A 24,149-nucleotide genomic window follows, 5' to 3' on the forward strand; every position below is an offset into this window, starting at 1 on the left:
TGAATGAGAAAAAAAATCTATTTAATCAATTTTCAATTCAGGCTATAACACAACAAAATGTGGAATAAGTCAAGGTGTATGAATACTTTCTGAAGGCACTGTAATCCCATGGCATTTGAGTTCACTGTCAGCAAAAGGATACGCAAAAAGAAAGGCTCACCAACTAATTGAGTCACCCTGAGGAGCACAAGAAAGGAGCACACCTTTGTTGTGGATGAGGAGAGGAAGTACAGTTCTCTAGATATCTGATTACTGAGTCACACTCGGGTTTACAGTGTTTATTTTATTATTGTCTAAACATTACATTATAATGATTTCTTAGCAAATGTTATCACAGTTCCCATTCATGATGATGAGCTCAACCTTTTCTAAAACATGGTTGCTTATTTTTTACATTGGTTTTGGTGTGATCAGAGAGACTGTGATGTTCTTGTTTCCATGTTATGTTACAATCTAGGTTTCCCCCCACACACACACACCACATACACACACACACATGCACACCACACACAAGCCTTTCAATTATTAAACAAACACGATACTATTTCTCCCCTTGTGGAGAGGAGGCACAAGATCAGTAGCCATTTGAGGGAGCCCATGGGATATCTGCTGCAAACTGTCCCATGTTCTGTTTCTGTTGTCTGGATCAGGCATTTTCTACAGATGACCACCTGAATCCTCCTCTCTACCGTTCTCCAACTGTATACTGCCCTGTACTGTACGCTGCCTGCCAAAATGGACCCAGGTTAGTCTCTGTTCATGCCCTAAGGCATATTTAGTCCTACAAACCAAAATGGTAATTTATTATTGTATAAAATGTGTGAAACAGTGTACTTTGGGAGAAATGGGAATTTAAATTGAATGATTAGGATTACACAGAAACAAACAACAAACATTACAAAATGAGATAAGCTGTATGCATTGAGTTTATTTAAAACAAAAGAAGATGGGATTGTATAAAACAATGAATATTCAGCAACACTTTACTTGACACCAAGCGTTATAACACATTATGACACGGTCATAACCATGTCATAATATGTCTCAACAGCTGACAGAACTTGTCATAACCTGTTATAATATGGTCATAACACTGTCATGGCACATATATTTAGACCTGTTGTGACATATATTGCATTATTTTATGGTTGGTTATGACACATACATATGACTGTAAAAACCCACAAAACCTACCACGGTAGTTATTTTATGGCTGGTTATGACACCTACATAAGAGTGTCAAAACCCACAAAACATTCCATTACACCATAGCCTACATGTCAACAGTATGTTTATGTTGTATATATATATATATATTTTTTTTTTAATTGACCATATTAAATTATCACTGTAATTGCACACATTGATGTCAGACATGCACCTACCCCAATGCTCTGTTGCTGATGACTGGGATGAATGCAGGAGCAGATTTCAGGAGCAGGACAAGACACCCTCTTTTTGACTGATGACTGATATAAGGGCATGTATGTGATAGGCCTATCTGGCTTATATGATTATGATGTCATAATGCTTCTTGACAGTGTCATAAAGTGTATTTTCTTAGTTCAAGTAAAGTGACACAGGATGGTCATAATGCTTCTTGACAGTGTCATAAAGTGTATTTTCTTAGTTCAAGTAAAGTGACACAGGATGGTCATAATGCTTCTTGACAGTGTCATAAAGTGTATTTTCTACAAGTTATTTAAAATATGATGAAAAAAACATGACTGATTACAACAACAACAATAGATTTAAGAAACAACATTTTAAGTGAAAAGAAACTTCTTGGCAGAGAAAAAACTAATTTGAATAAATGTGGGTTTTGACACTCTTATGTGGGTGTCATAATCAGCCATAAAATAATGCAATTAATGTCACAACAGGTGTAAATATATGGGTCATGACAATGTTATGAAGAGAAATTAGGTTGCTGTTATTGCTCTATTTAACCTGCAGAATGTTCAGTGATGCACAGGTCCATTATACATTATTTGACCCATCTACAAGTACAAATTGATTCTACAGGATCTCAGTTGGTTTTAAATCTACAAATCTATCTTTGTGGGCCGAAGTCTAAACCCTCTCTCTCCTAGGCATGCAACACTAGAGCAGCCTGGATGCCTTGGCTGGGGCTCTGCCCTGCTGTTTGTTCTGTGGTCTCAGTCAGTCAGCAAGCTCCTCCCCCCCGAGCAGAAACTCAATAAGCCATGACAAACCACACCGGCAGCTGGAGAGTGACACTGAATAACCACACTCATTTTGCCTGATCCTTTTAGTTAATCAGATACACTGTTTTCCACTGTAGAACCCAAAGTGGGTCAGTCAACTTTCCCAGAGAAACTTGTGAGAGTTCCTCTATTTACTTATTACAGATCACATTACCATTTCCTTTAAAATAAGTCATTCATGAATAAAGTTAGTAATGTATTCATGGCTACATAATCGCTGTAGATAACCAACTTTCAGTCATGTTTTTCATTGCCAGTTGACTAAGAATTACAGTCAGCCGTCATCATATCTATCCTTCCTCTTTCTACTCATTAGTCATTCAACCATCCGGCCCTGAGAGCCAGGCCATGTCCAGTGGGAGGACAGCAGTGCAGGAGGGAAACTCAGGAACCCAAGACCATGTTGGACGTACAAGTTTACCTGTCCAAACCACCCATCTGTCATCCATCAGTGACAGTGTCCACACTGTCTGTCCTCCAGTGCCTAAGGCAGACAGTACTTTTGCTGCCTGTCCGCCATACAGAGCTCACAGTGACAGTGATGGGAGGTTAACCAGGGAGGAGCTGCTAGGCCAGACTGACCTAGCAGGAGGGACGCCCTCGACTGTGTGTCAACCACAGATCTCCTTGGTCCAACCAGACATGACAGCATCTACCCCATCAGAGGAGCCCCCACCCTACAGCCCACCTGACCCCAAGATGGCCTACATTATTTACCCTCCACAACCACCTCACTACCCAGGACCCCCTGTCATAGCCTGCCAGCCAGGACCCAACCAGCCAGCCTTCTACCAGGCCCAGTTCATGCCTTCACCCAGCTACCCTCCCTACACCATAGTAAGAGAGTATCAGAGTATCAGTATAGAGCAACAAAAAAAAACAAGTGTAAATGTGCTGTCAAACACACATACTTTTTCATGTGGTGGTGGTGGTGGTGGTGGTGGAAGGGGGGAAATTTATTAGATATACAGTAAGTTTATAACAGATTTGCACATTAAATTACTCCTCATAGCTTTATTGAATCACAGGACATGATTCACGTACGGTTCAAAAATGTATTCCCTTATGGCCACGCGAGACTACTTCCGGATTTAACAATAGATCTAAATATTTTCCTGTGTTGTAATGAAAGTAATGTGCTTGGATCGACAGTGTGCCATTTCTATTTTAAATCTCGATTCAAAATCAAGAATGTCCACTATTTTAATGGGTTATTGTGTCCATGCATGTTTGCCTCTGTTGTGTTTCAGTACATGAACGGCCCTCCACTGGGGGATGAGCGGCCTCCCCTGCCCAAGGACTACATGGTGGAGTCCCTGCTGGTCACCATCTTCTGCTGCCTCATGAGTGGCCTCATTGCCCTTATGTATTCATATGAGGTAACTCAAGTACACTATATCCTTAGTGCACTAACAAAGGCCTGGCTGTGAAATGAATTAAGGCAGAGAGTGGGCATGAGTTTCAGTGTAGGTGTAGTAGAATCCTAAGAATGCAGTGATACTATCAAGGCCTTCCTTACGCCAATGATGACATAACAAGATGTCTGATTCAGTAGAAGGAAAGTTATGGAAAGTTCAATTCTTTTGATTTTCAATTGTACCCTATCAGACATCTTCAAACAATGCATATGCCTGTTGGCTACAGACCATGTCCTGACTGAGCTGGTTGTGTCTCCCCTCTGCTCTAGACCCGTGCTGCTCTGGCCAGAGGGGACATGAGGGAGGCAGAGAGGGCTTCCCAGAAGGCCCGTCTGCTGGTGCTGTTCAGCCTAATGTTTGGGGTGTTTGTTTGTGTGGGCTGGATCATATATGTAGTGATATCTCTCTGTGCATAGCCGACACGGTAAGGCCCTGCCTCCACTTTCGATTTGCACCTGATACACATCTACTCATTTATATTTTAGTCATTTAGCATACGCTCTTATGCAGAGTGACTTCCAGTTATTGCATTCATCTTAAGATAGCTAGGTGGGACAACAACATACACTACATGACCAAAAGTATGTGGACACCTGCTCTTCGAACATCTCATTCCAAGATAATGGACATTAATATGGAGTTGGTCCCCCCTTTCCTGCTATAGCAACCGCCACTCTTCTGAGAAGGCTTTCCAATAGATGTTGGAACGTTGCTGCAGGGACTTACTTCCATTCAGCCACAAGAGCATTAGTGAGGTTGGGCACTGATGTTGGGCGATTAGGCCTGGCTCGCAGTTGGCATTCAAATTCATTCCAAAGGTATTCAATGGATTTGAGGTCAATGCTTTGTGCAGGCCAGTCAAGTTCTTCCACACCGATCTCGACACACCATTTCTGTATGGACCTTGCTTTGTGCACGAGGGCATTGTCATGCTGAAACAGGAAATGGCCTTCCCCAAACTGTTGCCACAAAGTTGGAAGCACAGAATCGTCTAGAATGTCATTGTATGCTGTAGCGTTAAGATTTCCCTTCACTGGAAATAAGGGGCCTAGCCCGAATCATGAAAAACAGCCCCAGACCATTATTCCTCCTCCACCAAACTTTACAGTTGGCACTATGCATTGGGGCAGGTAGCGTTCTCCTGACATCCGCCAAACCCAGATTCATCCGTCGGACTGCCAGATGGTGAAGCGTTGTTCATCACTCCAGAGAACACGTTTTCACTGCTCCAGAGTCCAATGGCGGCGAGCTTTACACCACTCCAGCCGACGCTTGGCATTGAGCATGGTGATCTTAGGCTTGTGTGCGGCTGCTTGGCTCACGACGAATAGTTATTGTGCTGACGTTGCTTCCAGAGGCAGTTTGGAACTCGGTAGTGTGTGTTGCAAGACGTGACCGGGGCAGCTCTAGCAGGGCAGAAATTTGACGAACTCACTTGCTGGAAAGGTGGCATCCTTTGACGGTGCAACGTTGAAAGTCACTGAGCTCTTTAGTAAGGCCATTCTACTGCCACTGTTTGTCTATGGAGATTGCATGGCTATGTGCTCGATTTTATAAATCTGTCAGCAACGGGTGTGGCTGAAATAGCCGAATCCACTATTTTGAAGGGGTGTCCACATACTTTTGTATATATAGTGTATCTCAGTTATAATAAGTATATCTTTCCTCAATAAAGTTGCTATCAGCAAATTCAGTAAGGGGGGAAAAGTCAATTGCGAGTGTTAGTTCACAAAAGGCTTTTTTTTTTACTCAGGTTGGGGTGTAGGGTTTGAGCATAGTCTGAAGGTAGGGAAGGGCAATTCCTCTTGCTGCTCCGCAGGCAAGTACCATGGTGTTGTAGTGGATGCGAGCTTCGACTGGAAGCCAGTGGAGTGTGCGGAGGAGCGGGGTGACATGGGAGAACTTGGGAAGGTTGAACACCAGGCGGGCTGCAGCGTTCTGGATATGTTGCAGGGGTTTGATGGCACAAGCTGGGAGCCCAGCCAACAGCGAGCTGCAGTATTCCAGACGGCAGATGACAAGTGCCTGGATTCCTGTGTGAGGTAGGGTCGTACTCTGCGGATGTTGTAGAGCATGAACCTGCAGGAGCGAGTCACTGCTCTGATGTTTGCAGAGAACGACAGGGTGTTGTCCAGGGTCACACCAAGTTTCTTTGCACTCTGGGAGGGGGACACCGATGAGTTGTCAATCGTGATGGAGAGGTCTTGGAGCAGGCATGCCTTCCCCGGGAGGAAGAGCAGCTCCGTCTTGCTGAGGTTGAGCTTGAGGTGTTTGGCCAACATTCAAGCTGAGATATCTGCCAAGCATGCAGAGATGCATGTCACCAAATGGGTGTCAGAAGGTGGGAAGGAGAAAAGTAGTTTAAGGTCATCCACATAGCAATGATAGGAGAGACCATGTGAGGATATGAGGGAGCCGAGTGACTTGGTGTATAGAGCGAAAAGGAGAGGGCCTAGAACCGAGCCCTAGGGGACGCCAGTAGTGAGAGTACGTGGTGCACCCTCTAGAATGTACAGGCACTATAGATAAACATAACTGTAATGACATTTCAAATATACATAAACATGTACGTATATTCCCCGATTTGCTGGACAAATGACCTATAGCACTTATTTTAAATGCGGTTTGAAGCTATTTTTTTCTTTGTTTATTTGAAATGAAATCATAATTTTAATGCCAAGCATGCCAGATAAAATACTTTATACGCATGAACATGTCGATGCCGTACTCATAAAACGATTAGAAATAGGAGAGTATGTTGTGTCAAACAGTGAATTACCAGTATGCCGGCCCAGACGGCATCCCAAGCTGCATCCTCGGAGCAGTGTTTAAAGACATATTCAACCTCGTGCCTATCTCAGTCTGTTTTCCCCACTTCCTTCAAGATGTCCACCATTGTTCCTGTACCCAAGAAAGCTAAGGTAACTGAACCAAATGACTATCGCCCCGTAGCACTCACCTCTGTCATCATGAAGTGCTTTGAGAGGCTAGTTAAGGATCATATCACCTCCAACTTACCTGACTCCTTAGACCCACTATGATTTGCATACCGCCCCAACAGATCCACGGACGACACAATCGCCGTCGCACTGCACTCCGCCCTATCCCACCTGGACAAGAGGAATGACTATGTGAGAATGCTGTTCATCGACTAGAGCTCAGCTTTCAACACCATAGTGCCCTCCAAGCTCATCACTAAGCTAAGGACCCTGGGTCTGAACTCCCACTAAAACTGGATCCTGGACTTCCTGACAGGCTGACCCCAGGTGGTGAGGTTAGGCAACAACACCTCTTCCACACTGATCCTCAAGAAGGGGCTCCCCAGGGGTGTGTGCCCAGCCCCCTCCTGTACTCCCTGTACACCCATGACTGTGTGGCATATATTATATTGTTTACTAACTGTGTATGTATACTGTATTCTCAACATAGCTCATCCTAATATACCTACTACTGTACATACAATTATTTCCAAGTTATATACTGTCTATACACACCACTTATTTATATTCTGGATTCTGACACTGCTCACTCTAATATATCTACTTGGATTGTTAATTGGACTCATTCTGACATTTCTTGATTTCTTATTTAGATCTTTTGATTATTTGTGTATTTGCTAGACATTCTACTGCACTGTTGGAGCTAGTAACATAAGCATTTCGCTGCACCTGCTATAACACCTGCAAATCTGTGTAAGCGACCAATAAACTTTTATTTGATGTGTTACAGGATGTTGGACATAAAGTTAAATCTTACATAAAGAAGAGAATGATTACATTCGATCTGACTGACTGCTACACCAGAATATTAGCTTAAGAACAACTTGAGCTGACGACCACATAACCGGATTGTGTCCAAATAAAGCATACTTTTTTATTACATCCTACATATTTTCATTCACTCAGCATGGCTTGTAAACAGGCAATAAATACATTGACAGTAAAGGCAGAAAAGGGTCAAAACAAGACATGCCAAAACAGTCACAGCAGCAATGGTACAAACCAGGTTTGGGCTCAGAATTGCATGCATGTGTATACTTGTGTTTGCTTTGGTACTAATAAGGTCTGAGCAATAAATATACAGCCATTAAAACTTTGGATTACAATTTTTTAAAAGAGGCTTTGCAGTGGACAGAGTAGTCTGACCAACTCCTGCCAGTATCACATAACATGCAGCAGCCTAGGTCCTGTCTGAAGCCACTGAGATCACAGAAAGACAACTGAAGGAACAGTAACATGTTTAAGAAACAGAAGAGCAAAAGAGCAAACTAAAAAAGGGACACAAATGGGAATTTTGCTCACCACAGATACTTAAATGATAACAAGTTATAGTCTTGCATGCCAAAATGTATGTTCTATGTTAGATCTGGCTTTTCTTCTTCAAAAGAAGTGTCCAAGCAAACAGGAGAGTGTGGACATTGTGGTGTGTACAATACATTCTATTACTTATAGCAGATGGAAACAGCTCTCTCCCATCATTGTAAGGCAGTTAGTAAACGACTAGGAGTGCTTCAAATCTTCGCTGTGAGAGTGAGTACATTTCCAGTTAGTCACTAAGCAGGGCATACGGCCATGAAATGTTTCAGTGCCAGGTAGTGGTAGAGCTGTGCAGGGAAATGCCATAGGAATGTGGACTAACCAGAGGTGCACAGGGTGTATGGAATATGTTTTAGACGTACAGTACCCTAATAGTATTTGGAATGGAAAAGATTGGTGCATTGGTGCATGCATTGGTGCATATAGTTTAAACAGGTGCTACTGAGTGGGTAGGCTATGACGCTAGTAAGAAGCTTCACACCTGCTTTAGGTCACCTAAAATAAAATAAAAAAGTCTGAATAATACAGGGGATTTCAGTATGTACTGATCTGCTATCTTAATTTGACCACTCTGTTGTCGCAGAGAATTTTCCAGCGCAGCAGGAAATGCAAATTGTAGTGTATTCAAGGTTTAAAAGGCTTCTAAAGTTTGTAATTTCCATTTTAAAATGCCAGACTTGATTTGCCCTATTGAAAAAATTTATCAGCCCCTACAAAAATGTCCCTTAACTATAATCCACATAATCATTTACATTTCTTGTTGCTGCAGGATAATTTTCCTGCGGTGAGAAGCAGGGTGAAATTAAGATAATCTGTAAACGTCTTACACTTCAGAATTTTCTGCCAAGTTGTCATGGTAACCATTCATCCATATTCAATGTAGTGCATTTGGCTTCATAATCACCAATGATTTCATGCAGTCCTCGTGCGTAAAGAATGTACAGTGGGTGTGTTTGCTTGTTTGAATTTGTCGATGTCTGCATGTTTGAAGGCATGTGAGTGCAATTTTGTGTGTGTGTGTTTGTGTGTGTGTCTGTCTGTCCATGTATTTCTTTGAGTGTAGTTTCTTTAGCTGAGCAGCTCCAGGTATGTGACAGGCACTTTCCCTTTCTGGTTCCCTCTCTCTCCAACAAGCCAGTCAGAGTCCATGCCTGGCACTGTGTAAACTGTGATTAGCTGGGAAAAGACAAAATAACATACAGTAGTGTATTAATAGTGCTTCAGCAGTGTTAATACAATGCAACTGTACATGAGCCAGCAACCAGTCCACATATTCTAGCCTTTCACGGACACACCTGATTAAACTAATCACTGGTGTGCAGAAAGAAAGGATTGTGTGCTCACCTCGTCAGCCAGTAGGGAGAGCTCACTGGTGTCGGCAGCGTCGTAGTCGTACAGGACCTTGGCCTTGCGTGTGCCCGTGGCAGGAGCCTGTACCTCTTCGATTTTCAGTGTGTCTGTCTCCACAGCGCTGGCAGTGTCCAGGGGTAGGGTGGCATTCCCCTGGGGAGAGGAGCCACCGGAGGCCATGGAGAGGCCCGGGTTACCAGCAAACGCGTTGGGAAACCTGCAGAGGTTTAGGGAGAGAAGACAGTCGTAAGGTACACAGCACATTCCCTAAGGAATAATAAGACTTCATGTTTGATTTAGAAAAACGGTGAACATAAATATGTTGAGTAAAGGTGACTTCAACTGTAATCGTCATCAAATGTTACTTACACATCTCCATTGGAACTGAAAGCATAAGAGATAACAGTGGAGACGGTCATTGATAAACAGCTTGCAGCAAATGAAAGCCAGCCATAGACACCCCAGCTAAGTGTGCCCAATATAAATGCTCTGCATCTACCCAGAGCCAGTCCTCACCTGCCCAGCTCTTTCTGCAGGTCTTGCATGTGCAGGTAACACTGCTTGTAATAGGCTGTCTGCGCCTCCACAAACTCATGCAGGCAGCGCAGGTGGTTCACCTACAGACAACATATCCAAAACACAGACAAGACAACCTCAACATACCCTGTGACCACCATGTTAAAACAGCATAATACATGGTAAACAGTGCATATGCTAAAGAGAATGGTTTTGTGTAGTGGTCATGTTTGTCCACTCCACATGTGTGACATCATGACTCACGTGTGTACTGCTGATGCCCTCCAGCAGGAGCCGTGTGACCTCTGCCTGTCTGTCAAACTCTGTCTGGGCCACTCGAAGTTCATGCGCTGCCTACAGAACAACAAAAACACAGAACGAGATATCATGTAATTATGGCTGTGGCGGTTACGAAATTTCGTCAGCCGGTGATTGTCGAGCAAATAACTGTCGGTCTCACCGTAATTGACGTTAATTAACATAAACACATTTAGCATCTCCTGGCTTCCACACATAGCCTACAAGCCACTGATGCAGACCTTTGAAACATCTACATTTTAAAAAGTATAATAAATCCATGTTACAGTGAGGGAAAAAAGTATTTGATCGCCTGCTGATTTTGTACGTTTGCCCACTGACAAAGACATGATCAGTCTATAATTTTAATGGTAGGTTTATTTGAACAGTGAGAGACAGAATAACAACAAAAAAATCCAGAAAAACGCATGTCAAAAATGTTATAAATTGATTTGCATTTTAATGAGGGAAATAAGTATTTGACCCCTCTGCAAAACATTACTTAGTACTTGGTGGCAAAACCCTTGTTGGCAATCACAGAGGTCAGACATTTCTTGTAGTTGGCCACCAGGTTTGCACACATCTCAGGAGGGATTTTGTTCCACTCCTCTTTGCAGATCTTCTCCAAGTCATTAAGGTTTCGAGGCTGACGTTTGGCAACTCGAACCTTCAGCTCCCTCCACAGATTTTCTATGGGATTAAGGTCTGGAGACTGGCTAGGCCACTCCAGGACCTTAATGTGCTTCTTATTGAGCCACTCCTATGTTGCCTAGGCCGTGTGTTTTGGGTCATTGTCATGCTGGAATACCCATCCACGACCCATTTTCAATGCCCTGGCTGAGGGAAGGAGGTTCTCACCCAAGATTTAATGGTACATGGCCCCGTCCATCGTCCCTTTGATGCGGTGAAGTTGTCCTGTCCCCTTAGCAGAAAAACACCCCCAAAGCATAATGTTTCTACCTCCATGTTTGACGGTGGGGATGGTTTTCTTGGGGTCATAGGCAGCATTCCTCCTCCAAACACGGCGAGTTGAGTTGATGCCAAAGAGCTCGATTTTGGTCTCATCTGACCACAACACTGTCATCCAGTTCTCCTCTAAATCATTCAGATGTTCATTGGCAAACTTCAGACGGGCCTGTATATGTGCTTTCTTGAGCAGGGGGACCTTGCAGGCGCTGCAGGATTTCAGTCCTTCACGGCGTAGTGTGTTCCCAATTGTTTTCTTGGTGACTATGGTCCCAGCTGCCTTTAGATCATTGACAAGATCCTCCCGTGTAGTTCTGGGCTGATTCCTCACCGTTCTCATGATCATTGCAACTCCATGAGGTGAGATCTTGCATGGAGCCCCAGGCCGAGGGAGATTTACAGTTATTTTGTGTTTCTTCCATTTGCGAATAATCGCACCAACTGTTGTCACCTTCTCACCAAGCTGCTTGGTGATGGTCTTGTAGCCCATTCCAGCCTTGTGTAGGTCTACAATCTTGTCCCTGATATCCTTGGAGAGCTCTTTGGTGTTGGCCTGGTGGAGAGTTTGGAATCTGATTGATTGATTGCTTCTGTGGACAGGTGTCTTTTATACAGGTAACAAACTGAGATTAGGAGCACTCCCTTTAAGAGTGTGCTCCTAATCTCAGCTCGTTACCTGTATAAAAAGACACCTGGGAGCCAGAAATCTTTCTGATTGAGAGGGGGTCAAATACTTATTTCCCTAATTAAAATGCAAAACTATTTATAACATTTTTGACATGAGTCTTTCTAGATGTTTTGTTGTTATTCTGTCTCTCACTGTTCAAATAAACCTACCATTAAAATTATAGACTGATCATTTCTTTGTCAGTGGGCAAACGTACAAAATCAGCAGGGGATCAAAAACGTTTTTCCCTCAATAGCCTACACCTTCACAATAAATCCATTATTTATTTTATACATGTCTAAAGAAGCAAGATATGAAGAAAATGTAGTCTATTTCAGAAGAACAAAATAGCATACTATGAGTTGTCCTTATGTTAGGTCCTGATCTGGCTATGCCAAATGACTGTGGGCTACACTGGTTTATTTAGCAGACAAGATTTGCATTATTTTATAGTATGTAGAATACAATTGAACAAAGCTGAATAAAATATAAATGATATTTTCTCCAAATGACTTGAGTGCGCACATGTGGCTATTCTTGTGTTGAGCGGTTAACAAAGAAATAGGTATTCCTTTATGCTTAAAGTTATTTATGTAACTTCAGGTGTTCTACAAACGTTGGGCTATATGTTTAGATTTTTTATAAATTAGGCAACTCTAATGATGATTTGAAAAAAGTTGCTTGAAAGGCATGAGCTCTGCAGTTTTTTTGCGCAGGCTGTACACACTTTATCAGTCTCTCGTTCAGAATTTGACAAGCACTTGATAATGCCTTGAATTTCACGGCGGCATCCCCTTTGTGTGGCCGTAATGCACCCTAAACAAAATCCATGCCTTTTGCGGCCAGTGGCCGTTGTGCCCTTGGCCCGGAGTGCTGCGAACTCCGAAGCACCTCTCATTCACATGGCTCTCCATCACGTGATCGGGTCTTTCTCACAGGCTACAAGTGAAGACAGACACATCGGGGACGCAACTGCGCATGTCCTTATCCAATTCCAAGGTGCATATTGAAGATATTGGAAGAACTGTCCACATTTACTTTTCGTCAGCCAACAAGATGAGTAGGCCTAACGAACAGCAAAAGCACTAGCCTATGTCAATCTACTATCCCCAATAGTACAAAAGTTGACCTATTCTATGCGAGAAATAAATATTCCAAACATAGTCTGGGACAGTTGTGGGATGCGATAGATCCCAAATTAATTTTTACGCAATGTGGCTGACACAACAGATCAGAATGTTTAGCTTTAAATGTTGATAAACTATTAGGCTATTTCTTCACATTATAAGTGCAGCAAAGCGCACAGGTGCATTTTTATGGTGGAAATTATCTTCCCTAAACTTGAAACTCACACGCTGCTTATTTTTATTTATGTTATTTTATTTTACCTTTATTTAACTAGGCAAGTCAGTTAAGAACAAATTCTTATTTACAATGACGGTCTACACCGGCCAAACCCGGACGATGCTGGGCCAATTGTGCGCCGCCATATGGGACTCCCAATCACGGCCGGTTGTGATACAGCCTGGAATCGAACCAGGGGGTCTGTAGTGACGCCTCAAGCACCGAGATGCAGTGCCTTAGACCACTCGGGAGTTTATGTATGCCAGTTAGGCTTAACACCCCTGTAAAGCGGATTAATGTGCTTAATTTTAAGAAGTTATTTGGCCGCTTTAGTTGTGATACAATCCTTATTAAAACATATAGGCCTATGGGCTAGGCTACATGAGGTGTGCGACTATGATTTTAAAAAGTTGCAATAAAAGGCATTGTTTCTTGCCTTGTGCTGGGCATCATTCACAAATGATAATATATAATTCATAAGTGATAGGCTAATATTGTCACCCATCAGACTATTCTTGATTTAATCTAAATAATATATGTGTGAAATTTGTTTTCATTTAGAATGGACCTCTGTAGCTCAATTGGTAGAGCATGGCACTTGTAACGCCAGGGTAGTGGGTTCGAACCCAGGGACCACCCATACATGAAAATGTATGCACACATGACTGTAAGTTGCTTTGGTTAAAAGCGTCTGCTAAATGGCATATTATATTATTATATTATCATGCACCCGTCTCGAAACAGGGGCAGTGGGAAAAAATACATGTAATCTATGCACTTAAATAGCAAATGGAGGACGATTTTCCCGTGGTTCATTTTCATGCCAGCCAGGTAGGCTATACTCCTGTTGTAAAGATAAGCAATGTGCTTAATATTAGGAAAGTTGAGAAATAAATATAGTAGGCCTAGCCTATAGAAAGCTGATGGGATCTCGTGCAATTGCATAGACTATAGAAATGTTGCGCAACATGAACTCATGGGCTCTCATGAAGCGTTTCATTAGAATTTCGATTACATTTGCATTGATGTCAGAGTGATTAGAGGGACAACAGAGTGCTGAGTAACAGCCAGTTATCAAGTTTGTTATGCTACTAATGACGATCAGCAGCATCAGAGCTTGGAGAAGCCTAATTACCGTGACTAAACGGTCACGTTCAATTTGACTGCCTTCATGACTCGTGACCGCTGGTGTGGCGGTAACACCTACATGTAATATTACATCACCCCATTGTCCTTTATCAGCTGTTTTGTTTTTGTGTCCACCTGTGTGAACTCTGGGGGTGATAACTTGTGGAAAGAGACACTATCTAGAAACAAAGATAAAAAGTAAATAAATAATTTATTTAGACAGTACGTGAGGATGGTGTCCAAACATGTCATACTCACTTTGTCCACCTCCTCACTCCAGAGCTGAAAAGCCACAGCACAACAAGAGAGGGGAGAGAGAGACACATTCTGATGACATCACAGGGGAGACACACACATTCTTAGATTGGATTGAGACTGATGACATGACAGTTAAGAAACATACGTTTTCAACCCAAGAGTGCATTCAGAACAGCAGCTTTTGCCAAATATTCTGGTACTGTGTTCAGAGTACATTTTATCTGGATAATTTGAAGTGAAACACCTGTGAAGATATTTACACTACTTTTGTGGGTGTGTCCGAAAAGTGTCACATAGATAGATAATGGACTACCGTAAAACTATGCCGAAAGCAATCTGGTGATGTTAATAAATATGTCTCATGGTGTGTCTTGTATACAACCCTGGTTGTCATGGGTGACAACACAAAGACAGACATGATTAACATTATAGTGACTTATACTCCAAGACGATATTCACGTCATAAGAAGGACCACGCCCACAAATAGGGGAAAACAAACATTATTTTCCAATGACCCCATTGTAAAAGAGCCAACTTTGTCATATCTGTATCTGTGTAGAGAATATCTTGCGAGTTTACGTGAATGGTTCGCTACACAGATCTCTGTCTGTGTAGTGAACAATTCATGAAAGCTTGTTAGATCAGGGTGGCTCGCGAGGCAACCCCAGGACCAGGATTGGGAAACACTGCTCTAGGACCTCTAGGGGGAGCTGCACTCTCAACAGTAGGCTGTAGTCTCTATCTGCCTGCAACATGACGCATGTGTACACTGAGTGTATGGAGAGGCTGCTCGAGGGTATGAGCACACTGAGGGTCAGTGAGAGTAGGCTACATGTACAGTGTTAGTGTAGAGTGGACTGGCTGTTTAAGCTCCTTACCGCAGATGCACTGGCAGAGAGGACATAATTCCTGGGTCTGGTCTCCTGAAAATCAGGCACACCCTACAGACATGGCAGAGGAGTTTACACATACAGTATGGTGTGCACCAAACCAAAGAAACAAATCAACAAACAAAACAAAAAAATTAAGAATGTCATGTGACAGGAAAGCACACATAGCAAAAACGAAACCCTTTGTTCTTTGCTTGCTGATATACAGAGACAAGTCTGAGACCGGTCCAAATATCTTTCAACACCTGCATATCTCCTGGGGAGTCCCAAGCCACGTTAGACTAGAATGTTAATGGTTATGCAGCATGTGTAAATAAACACAGCAGGATGTGAGATCATTATCTGTACACAGCCTGTCATGTGTCATAGCCCATAAAGGAAGCCAACCTTCAACCATCATGTCATTCACCATCAGTATACCTGGACAATAGTTCCTGTCTTCACAGAGGCTAAGCTATAATATAATGGAGTATAGAGGAACTGGAACTGTGAATGCTATATCTGGGTGATGAGTTGTTGGTTTGATCTTTAATGTATATTTTATGTAAATGTATGAGTATGTGGAAAATCCCAAAGTAAATAAAGTATCAAAAGACAAATGTTTTGCAGGAAAGAAATACACTACATGACCAAAAGTATGTGGACACCTGTTCGTCGAACATCTCATTCCAAAATCATGGGCATTAATATGGAGTTGGTCCCCCCTTTGCTGCTATAACAGCCTCCACTCTGCTGGGAAGGCTTTCCACTAGATGTTGGAACATTGCTGTGAGGATTTGCTTCCATTCAGCCACAAGAGCATTAGTGAGGTCGGGCACTGATGTCGGGCGATTAGGCCTGGCTCGCATTCGGCGTTTCAATTCATCCCAAAGGTATTTGATGGGGTTGAAGTCCGGGCTCTGTGCAGGCCAGTGAAGTTCTTCCACACCCATCTCGACAAACCATTTCTGTATGGACCTCGCTTTGTGCACAGGGGCATTGTCATGCTGAAACAGGAAAGGGCCTTCCCCAAACTGTTGCCACAAAGTTGGAAGCACAGAATCGTCTAGAATGTCAATGTATTCTGTAGTGTTAAGATTTCCCTTCACTGGAACTAAGAGGCCTAGCCCGAACAATGAAAAACAACCCCAGACCATTATTCCTCCTCCACCAAACTTTACAGTCGGGCTGGTAGCGTCCTCCTGACATCCGCCAAACCCAGATTCGTCCGTCGGACTGCCAGATGGTGAAGTGTGATTCATCACTCCAGAGAACGCATTTCCACTGCTCTAGAGTCTAATGGCGGTGAGCTTTACACCACTCCAGCCGATGGTTGGCATTGCGCATGGTGATCTTAGGCTTGTGTGCGGCTGCTCGGCCATGGAAACTCATTTCATGAAGCTCCTGACGAACGGTTCTTGTGCTGATGTTGCTTCTAGAGGCAGTTTGGAACTCGGTAGTGAGTGTGGCAAACAGAGGACAGACGATTTTTACGCGCTACAACACTCAGCGGTCCCGTTCTGTGAGCTTGTGTGGCCTACCACTTCGCGGCTGAGCTGTTGTTGCTCCTAGAAGATTCCACTTCACAATAACAGCACTTACAGTTGACTGAGGCAGCTCTAGCAGGGCAGAAATTTGACGAGCTGACTTGTTGTAAAGGTGGCACCCTATAACGGTGCCACTAAGCTCTTCAGTAAGGCCATTCTACTGCCAATGTTTGTCTATGGAGATTGCATGGCTGTGTGCTCAATTTTGTACACGTGTCAGCAACGGTTGTGGCTGAAATAGCCAAATCCACTAATTTGAAGGGGTGTCCACATACTTTTGTATATATAGTGTAAGTAGGCTAAACAAACAAATACATATTTCAAAAATAGCATGCCTTCATGTGGCAATTACCATGCATACAGGTTTCAAATATCTGATTTGATATTAGTCTACAACTGAAAGAAAATGTATTTCCTCTGTATATCTGTTTATTTACTCATGTTATTACAGAAAAACAACTACTCAAATGGCTAATACAATGGCTTATCAAATCAGATCTTTGAGCTGAAGGAAAAACTCAGCCAAAAATCTAAACATTTCAAATGCTCTGAGTGGGAGCAGGGAATGTGAGGTGAAGCTAGACATTCACTGGTCATGGTATAATAGCGCAAGCATGTTAGCAATCAGGACTCTCAACCCCAGTCATCTGCACTCACATGGGACAGGGCCTCTCCTCTCACTACTGGTCTCAAATAGGCCTTTGTGATTTAATGAGGGGATAGATTTGGAAATTGGATGCAGTTTGTCACTTTGGAACCATAAACTAGTCCAATTTAAAGGCATTTTCCAAATACTTTTGTGTACTACTCAGTTTTGTTGACTCTAGGGTCATATATGGGTTTGCTCCAGTGTACCATGCCACAAGTTAATTTCATTCACTTTCAAGACAACTCTAGTCTGTTTTTGTTTTTTTCCTCTCTTGGCTTCTCATTGAGCAATGCTTGGAAAACAAACATGGATTCAACTGGATTTCATGGTGGCAATGAGCATGTCAGAAAGAAAAAGGGAAAATAAAGAACTAAAGTGGACAATATTTTACACTAATACTCACTTCTCCCTCACACTGTGAACATAATTAGAACAGAGAAAGATGTTAGTTAGCAGTAGCAGTTCACGCTGAACTGGAGGCTGGTTACATGATGCAGCTGAAGGGGCACAGGGAGAGGTGGAGGGCAGGGGGTAGAGGGGGGACTCACCGCGGCCTTGGACTCTGCTAGTTTGGCTTTCTTCAGCCGTGCTTTACAGGAGTCCAGGTCCAGTCTGCGGTTCTCCAGGAGACGCCTCTCTTTCTGAGACAGGGAGGAGAAGATCAGCAACTCTCTGCACGGCATAACCCCACACATACAGGCTATGTTTAACTTGGCTAGGCCCTTAAGTCCTGCTACATCCATACAGTAATAAGTAGTAAAGTAAATCCCAAGGTGTTGATTAGCATTGTATTCAATCCTGGTCTATACACTGGTCTGCATGCAATCCCAAGATGTCCCTCTGAGGCCAGAAAGCCAGACTCACTGAGATGGTCCTCCAGTCTCCTTCCAGAAAGTTCCTGAGTGGGGCAAGGAAGCTGATAGCGGAGGTCTGTAGGAACTCTCTCTGTGCACCGCCTAGTCTCCTCTCACAGTCGCCTACCTTGATCAGGGTGTTACCTATAGCACACACACACACACACACACACACACACACACACACAATGAGCATATGATGAACCCACACACAATATGTGAAATATAGGTCTAAGTGTCTGACTTATTACTTAGGAATGACTTAATACTTATCAGAGAAATGACTTAATACTTATCAGAGGAATACAGATAGACAAAGTCGAGACCAATAGGACTTGGTAGTGCAACACAACCAGTTTAGGATCTCAAACATTAAAGCTGCAATATGCAACTTTTTGGGTCACCCAAATTCACATAGAAATGTGTGTAATAGATCTGTCATTCTCATTGAAAACAAGTCTAAGAAGCGGTAGATCTGTTCAATGTGCGCTATTTCTATGCTTCCTGTTCTTAAGTTTCGTTTCTGTGTCTTTTACATGCCCAACTACTTAATACCTGTGAAAGTGGGAAGGAAACAGAGAGGGAACCTCCAGAGTAGCAACATTCTTGACATGACCTATCAAAAAAAGCAGAAACTCAAATTCCCCCTTTGAACGTTGTGGTTTCCTCAGATGTAAAACAGACTAAAGGAGTACAGGGATACCTGCTGAATACCACATAGCAAGGATAATAGCATCAAACAGGCCTACTACTTGTGTAATTTGAAGTATGAATATCTGTGTAGGTTATTTGTTGGAAAACATGGACAGACTGCATTCTTATACTGAGGAACTATAATTGTTTTTCTACACGTCATTGCTTTGAGGAGCCACTACTACACCCACACACAGAAGGTTGCATCACTAAAACCCACAACTGAGAAACAGGCCACTAACGACCTGATTAGAGCAGCTCAGTGCCCATCTAGTTACTATTGCAGGAGAGGAGAGAATGGGATTGATGAGTGATGTATTGATCTGTATGCCAATAAGGGGTTTCCACAGGGGTTTCCACTGCTCCACACAGCTGTCTGCTTTGTGACATGATGTACAAATTAATTAATTAGAAAACAAATGATTTAAAATCACTAAAACATGCATGTTCTTGCTTAGTATAGGTTACTGTATTTGTGTGCATTTTTCATATTGGAAAAAACAAAGGGGACTTATTGGCATCAGCTTGCCATTCTAAAATAATGGAATTAATTTATAAATCAAATCCTTGCTAAGCAGCAGTACTGCAGAGCTCTAAATGAAACTGTACATGGCCCAGTACTCAGGTCTCTGTGACTGAGTTACATTTCTTCAACTGAAGGAGAAAAGCACCACAGACAGGCAGCCTATGTGGTGAATTATTAGTAATGAACTGTAGAGTTTAATGGACTATGAGGTAGAACTGGGTTAATCAAGAGCATAAAGTTAGAATTCTTTGTTACTGGGCCAGGAATTGTATTGGGTCATAATTTCACTGTGTGGGTGAGTAGAGAGGGAATCTGCCCTAGGGTCAAATTGCTTGCTCTTACTTAAATCCATGGCTGTCTTATCTGATGAGAGACTGAAACTTGTCTCTCTCGTCAAACACAGTGAAGGGAGTGGCACCAGGGTTGAATGGAGTTTGGGCTAGACCTTGGTCTCCTTGGTATCTTCTTGATTGATTGCAGCATGATGGGGTGAGGTTTGTGTATGTTAGGTTTAGCCCCCCTCAGAGACAAAGGAAGTGGGCGTGGAGTGATAAAGAGCGGGAAACTGAAGAGGGAGGGATTTAGAGCTAGAAGAGTTGGGGATGATGGTATATAATGTGACGTAAGGGAGAGAGAACGGGGTGCCACTCTGCAGACTGGTATCGGCTTTGTTGAAACTTTAATAAAGTCATTTCTTGATGCAACAAAAACTATGTAAGACCTTATTTGTAATACAGTATAGTGGTTATTTTCCACAACACCTAATAAACTAATTTCTGCATAAACATTCTGCGCATCAGAGCCAAGCCTGCAGCTCTCAACAACATCCACATAGAAGAGAGAGAGAGTGAGAGAGAGAGAACTATTGATCCTCAGGACAGTGAAGGAGAGAGGCCGATTTATTGGCCTGACAGACATGAGACAGCCTGGAGGGCAGGGAAGTGAAGGGGTGGGAGGAGACCAATTCACTAACGCTCACAACAGCTATCATCACCAATCTCACTGCTCACTCACCTTACGGTGAAATCATCAGTATAAACAAAGGCTTTCGAAAGAGTTATACACTACAAACTATTGGAAAAATACCATATGTTGGAGCTCAGAGCTTAAGATTTTCACTGTACCCTGTAATTACACCTGCAACCTGTGACTGACTTCTAATGTAATCTAAAATCAATATCCTGTATCAACTATGGAGATCTTTTCTCACAGGGATATACCACAAATGGTTTGAGCTTTTCTTATAGCATGCATAAGGGTGAGGTCACAGAGTGAAGATGTATTGGGTAAGTGTGTAAACGCACTTTCCAGAAAATTGTATTAATGGATTTGAATGGGGCCCAAGGCACGGTGTCGGCTTCCTCTCTCAAAAATGAAATGATCACTGGCCAATCCGCTCAAACAAACCAGATTTAGACCACCTGGGAAGAATAAGTGTACACAAAGCCTGAGTCACACACCATATGGAGTTCCAGGTCCAAAATCTTTTGCCGCATCCTGCATGTAATGACCCAGTAGTTCTCCATTATTTGGTCTGGAGGGAACCGTTCTGTCAAGCTTCTCATACAGGAACTCCTCAATCCTGGCACCTGCAGATAGAAAGAGGGGGCATGCTTCAAGAGAGGCCTGGCAAAAAACAGTTGTCACTGATGGACACTATGAAACCTAGTCTGAGAATGGAAATTGGTGGGAGAGAAGAATGCCAAAGCAAAGTAAGAAAATGGCCAAAATGAGAATGTACAGTATTGTAATTCAACATGGTGGGAACGAGGTGTAGAATGAAGTCGTTGTGGAGATAAATGTTATTTCACTCAGATAATGCCTTTGTAGAGAGACTAACATATTTATCCCAAACATGGTAAATGCATGTTTCTGAGGAATGAATTGCTGCATGTTACAGCTGACACAGCTGTTGAGCTGCTCACTAATAAGTAGGCTACCGCTTGCCATAGAGGATAATCAACAGGTTTTCATACCAACAGACCAAGTGTTAGAACAGACTGGTGCTTGAAAATGCCCAATACTGCATAGAGCTGCACTACAGACCATACGGATGAAAAGATTCCACAACAGGGCACTATGGGAGGGAGGGATACTCACCAGTGTGGTCAACTGTAGCATGGAAAATCAGAAAGTCACAGGTTAGAGCTCCCTGCTCTCTATCACCATGTAACCACCATGTTTCACATAAAACGTTTTTTTTTTTACAGTTTTAATCTAATGTGTTTTTGGTCCTTCTATCCTGTGTATATGTGTGTGTGTTTGCATTAAGTAGGGGTGGGAGTTCAGTGTGTATGCCGGGCCTTACTTGGGTTGGGCTGCAGCAGACACTCTGTCTGCCTGAAGATTTTCTCTGTCCAGTTTTTAGTGGAATCAGCACGGCTGAGCAGACTCTCAAAATGGGCATCCAGCTCAGTCTTCTCTACCTGTCCAAACTTTTCCCCTGTGAACTTTGGCAAAATACACAATGACAGCATCACTTTCACTTGTCTGTGAACAAGGCCTATTGCAGTAGGCCTATTGCATTGACTCAAGATTTCCACTGTTTCTGTGTATCATTGTACTTTTCTATAGTGCCTGTGGAGCTGCCCTATGCCATGTCACTAGAAGCTTCAGCATTATCACTGCTTTTGAGATGCTCTTCACGTCATGCGTCTCCTCATAGGCTACTGGAAACCATCTAACTAAATACCAAGCCCTCATACGCCATGAAACACTACACCTGCTAGTTTCCCAGTCCCTGTCTAATGTTTCACCAGAATTTCGATGGGCTGAGCAGACATTCATTGCTTCCTTGCAACGTTACTGTCATTAGGAAATCAGTCCCACTGTCATTCCCTGGTGACATTTTTATCATGACCTGTTACACACTGTCACAATAATGAAAGATTTATCTTGCTTTGGAATGTTTGGGGGTTGGACAAAGGGGACACGATAGGCCACCTCTGACCCCACACTCTACACTGTACCTGAAAGGCAAAGAAAGACCTCTGCGAAAACACAACTAGCGAACTTCTGCTATAGCATCAAGTTAGCAGTGGCTATAACAGACGGCATAGAAACCTTCCTCCAATATATCTGGCTATAGTGCACGCCAGGCAAACTAGCTAGCAGTACTGTACGATGGCTACTGTGAAGAAGGGAGGATAACGTCAGCTGAACCAGTGTTTTGTATAGGATATAGAGGGTATTCTGTCAATAACGTAAGCTAAAGGACTTTGGCAATGATGCCAAATCATCACGTTTCCAGTTTTTACTGAAGCCAGACGCTACTAGCTATTTAGCGAACATTAGCTAGCTAGCATTTAACGTTAGTCAATGTATAGGAGACACGAAATAAACTACCCTACCTGTACAGCTCGTGTGAAAAACACTCCTGCATCCGAAGCTAATTTCTTCACGTTGAAATCCATTATGTAGGAAGTATCTGGCTAAACACACATCTAGCTATGTCCAGCGACAGATGTTATTCAGTCAGCGGTATCTGTCTCTGGTATCTACACATCATCCTGGAATCCTTATATGAATGGTCGTCTACCCATCTTACAATTTATGGAGTTTATGGTTTCTTATGCAGTGACAGGTTTTATTATTGATTTTCTATTCACGACTTATTCCAATACATTTTTATACACATTCATGTATGATTTTTGAGAAACCTGACATAATTGTTTGGGGTAAATATCACTTCAGTGAAATTCCTCTAGATCATTTTTTATATAATATAACACATAGAATACCATAATATGAACAAATTGAATAACATAAGTTACATGACAAGTTGTTTGTACATTATGTATTTTGAAATAGGCTTCCACTGCAACAGAAGCTATTTGATGCCACCTACTGTTCATGCTGTTCACAAAACAAACAAAAAAATGATGCCCAGTTTGATTATTCACTTGACATTCTCTTCTGTTTCTTTCAATGGACTTTGTGTTTCTAGCAATGTATCTATCTCTCACAGTGTCCCCGTTTTACTTGGTGTGGTCCTTTACCCACTGGCAGAACCTCTGTGAGTAGGTAGCTGGGCTGACAGTGGAGAAGGCTCTGCCAGGAAAGCGCAGACTCTTCCACAGGTTCTCCTGCATTTTCTTCACACCATACACAGTGAAAAAGTCTACAATACCCACAAAGTAGCGCAGCTTTGGTCCGTCTATGACATGCACTGAGTTTTTTAAATTAGGCAGCAGCCTACGGTGATGAGCATGGAACTCATGGAGTTCTGCATCTGTACGGTTTACTGAGTGTAGGTTTATCTCCTGGAGGGGGATTCCATGGCCAGAGTGTTCCCCTGTATTCTGGATGTGGTTTGACCCACTGTCTATTGTATCTGATGCCAGTCGAGCAGAGTCCCCCTCCAACAACGGAATAGCGGGGGGATCTTCCTCTGTGGGACTGTCTTGGTCCATGGACCTGCAGAGGAAAGACCATTCAATAACTCAGCTTAAGAGTAAAAGCCCTGATTTCTAATTATCTTCTCACTGTTACTTTACATTAGTTGCTTGCCTGGAAGGTCCAC

General features: G+C 42.8%; 3 protein-coding genes across 10 annotated transcripts in view; 1 reads left to right on the forward strand and 2 right to left on the reverse strand.

The window, feature by feature from the left end:
* Nucleotides 1-585: 585 nt before the first annotated feature.
* On the forward strand, nucleotides 586-7,372 carry prrt1b (proline rich transmembrane protein 1B). 3 transcript variants are annotated; one of them, XR_014614552.1, is made up of 5 exons: nucleotides 586-745; nucleotides 2,545-3,065; nucleotides 3,479-3,607; nucleotides 3,916-6,567; nucleotides 6,708-7,372. XR_014614552.1 is itself a non-coding variant. In XM_084181152.1 (5 exons), exons 3-5 carry the CDS (start codon nucleotides 2,577-2,579, stop codon nucleotides 4,060-4,062), a joined length of 765 nt encoding a protein of 254 aa, XP_084037278.1. In that variant the 5' UTR covers nucleotides 586-745; nucleotides 2,094-2,343; nucleotides 2,545-2,576; the 3' UTR covers nucleotides 4,063-7,372. The 3 variants fall into 3 exon arrangements, 2 of the variants coding, with proteins under 2 accessions (XP_084037278.1, XP_084037277.1); XM_084181152.1 differs by adding an exon at nucleotides 2,094-2,343 and having other exon boundaries at nucleotides 3,916-7,372; XM_084181151.1 differs by having other exon boundaries at nucleotides 3,916-7,372.
* Nucleotides 7,373-7,488: 116 nt separating this feature from the next.
* On the reverse strand, nucleotides 7,489-23,163 carry LOC311144957 (endophilin-B2-like). 2 transcript variants are annotated; one of them, XM_084181147.1, is made up of 12 exons: nucleotides 22,978-23,091; nucleotides 21,936-22,077; nucleotides 21,088-21,216; nucleotides 18,419-18,552; nucleotides 18,103-18,195; nucleotides 15,368-15,430; nucleotides 14,489-14,512; nucleotides 10,093-10,182; nucleotides 9,829-9,929; nucleotides 9,682-9,696; nucleotides 9,307-9,529; nucleotides 8,811-9,138 (listed from the first exon to the last, which is right to left on the reverse strand). In XM_084181147.1, exons 1-12 carry the CDS (start codon nucleotides 23,038-23,040, stop codon nucleotides 9,031-9,033), a joined length of 1,185 nt encoding a protein of 394 aa, XP_084037273.1. In that variant the 5' UTR covers nucleotides 23,041-23,091; the 3' UTR covers nucleotides 8,811-9,030. The 2 variants fall into 2 exon arrangements, with proteins under 2 accessions (XP_084037274.1, XP_084037273.1); XM_084181148.1 differs by lacking the exon at nucleotides 9,682-9,696 and having other exon boundaries at nucleotides 7,489-9,138; nucleotides 22,978-23,163.
* A 27-nt stretch (nucleotides 23,164-23,190) lies between these two features.
* LOC311144599 (phosphatidylinositol 4-phosphate 5-kinase-like protein 1) overlaps nucleotides 23,191-24,149 on the reverse strand; it is a 28,067-nt gene continuing 27,108 nt past the window's right edge. For all 5 annotated transcript variants that reach the window (XM_084180635.1, XM_084180632.1, XM_084180634.1 and 2 more), the window contains one exon: nucleotides 23,191-24,043. In XM_084180635.1, coding sequence (XP_084036761.1) covers nucleotides 23,605-24,043 — 439 coding nt within the window. In that variant the 3' untranslated portion in view covers nucleotides 23,191-23,604. The remainder of the gene's footprint in view (nucleotides 24,044-24,149) is intronic.

Source organism: Coregonus lavaretus (genome assembly GCF_964263955.1).
Source record: "Coregonus lavaretus genome assembly, chromosome: 17".
Classification (NCBI taxonomy): domain Eukaryota; kingdom Metazoa; phylum Chordata; class Actinopteri; order Salmoniformes; family Salmonidae; genus Coregonus; species Coregonus lavaretus.

Coding starts and splice junctions, on each gene's coding strand:
- prrt1b (XM_084181151.1), top strand. Junction 3,066..3,478: donor GCTACCCTCCCTACACCATA/GTAAGAGAGTAT, acceptor GTTGTGTTTCAG/TACATGAACGGCCCTCCACT. Junction 3,608..3,915: donor CCCTTATGTATTCATATGAG/GTAACTCAAGTA, acceptor CCTCTGCTCTAG/ACCCGTGCTGCTCTGGCCAG.
- LOC311144957 (XM_084181147.1), bottom strand. CDS start 23,040: ATGGATTTCAACGTGAAGAAATTAGCTTCGGATGCAGGAGTGTTTTTC. Junction 18,553..21,087: donor TGGACCTGGAACTCCATATG/GTGTGTGACTCA, acceptor TGTGTGCTATAG/GTAACACCCTGATCAAGGTA. Junction 9,139..9,306: donor TCTCCCTACTGGCTGACGAG/GTGAGCACACAA, acceptor GTCTTTTCCCAG/CTAATCACAGTTTACACAGT.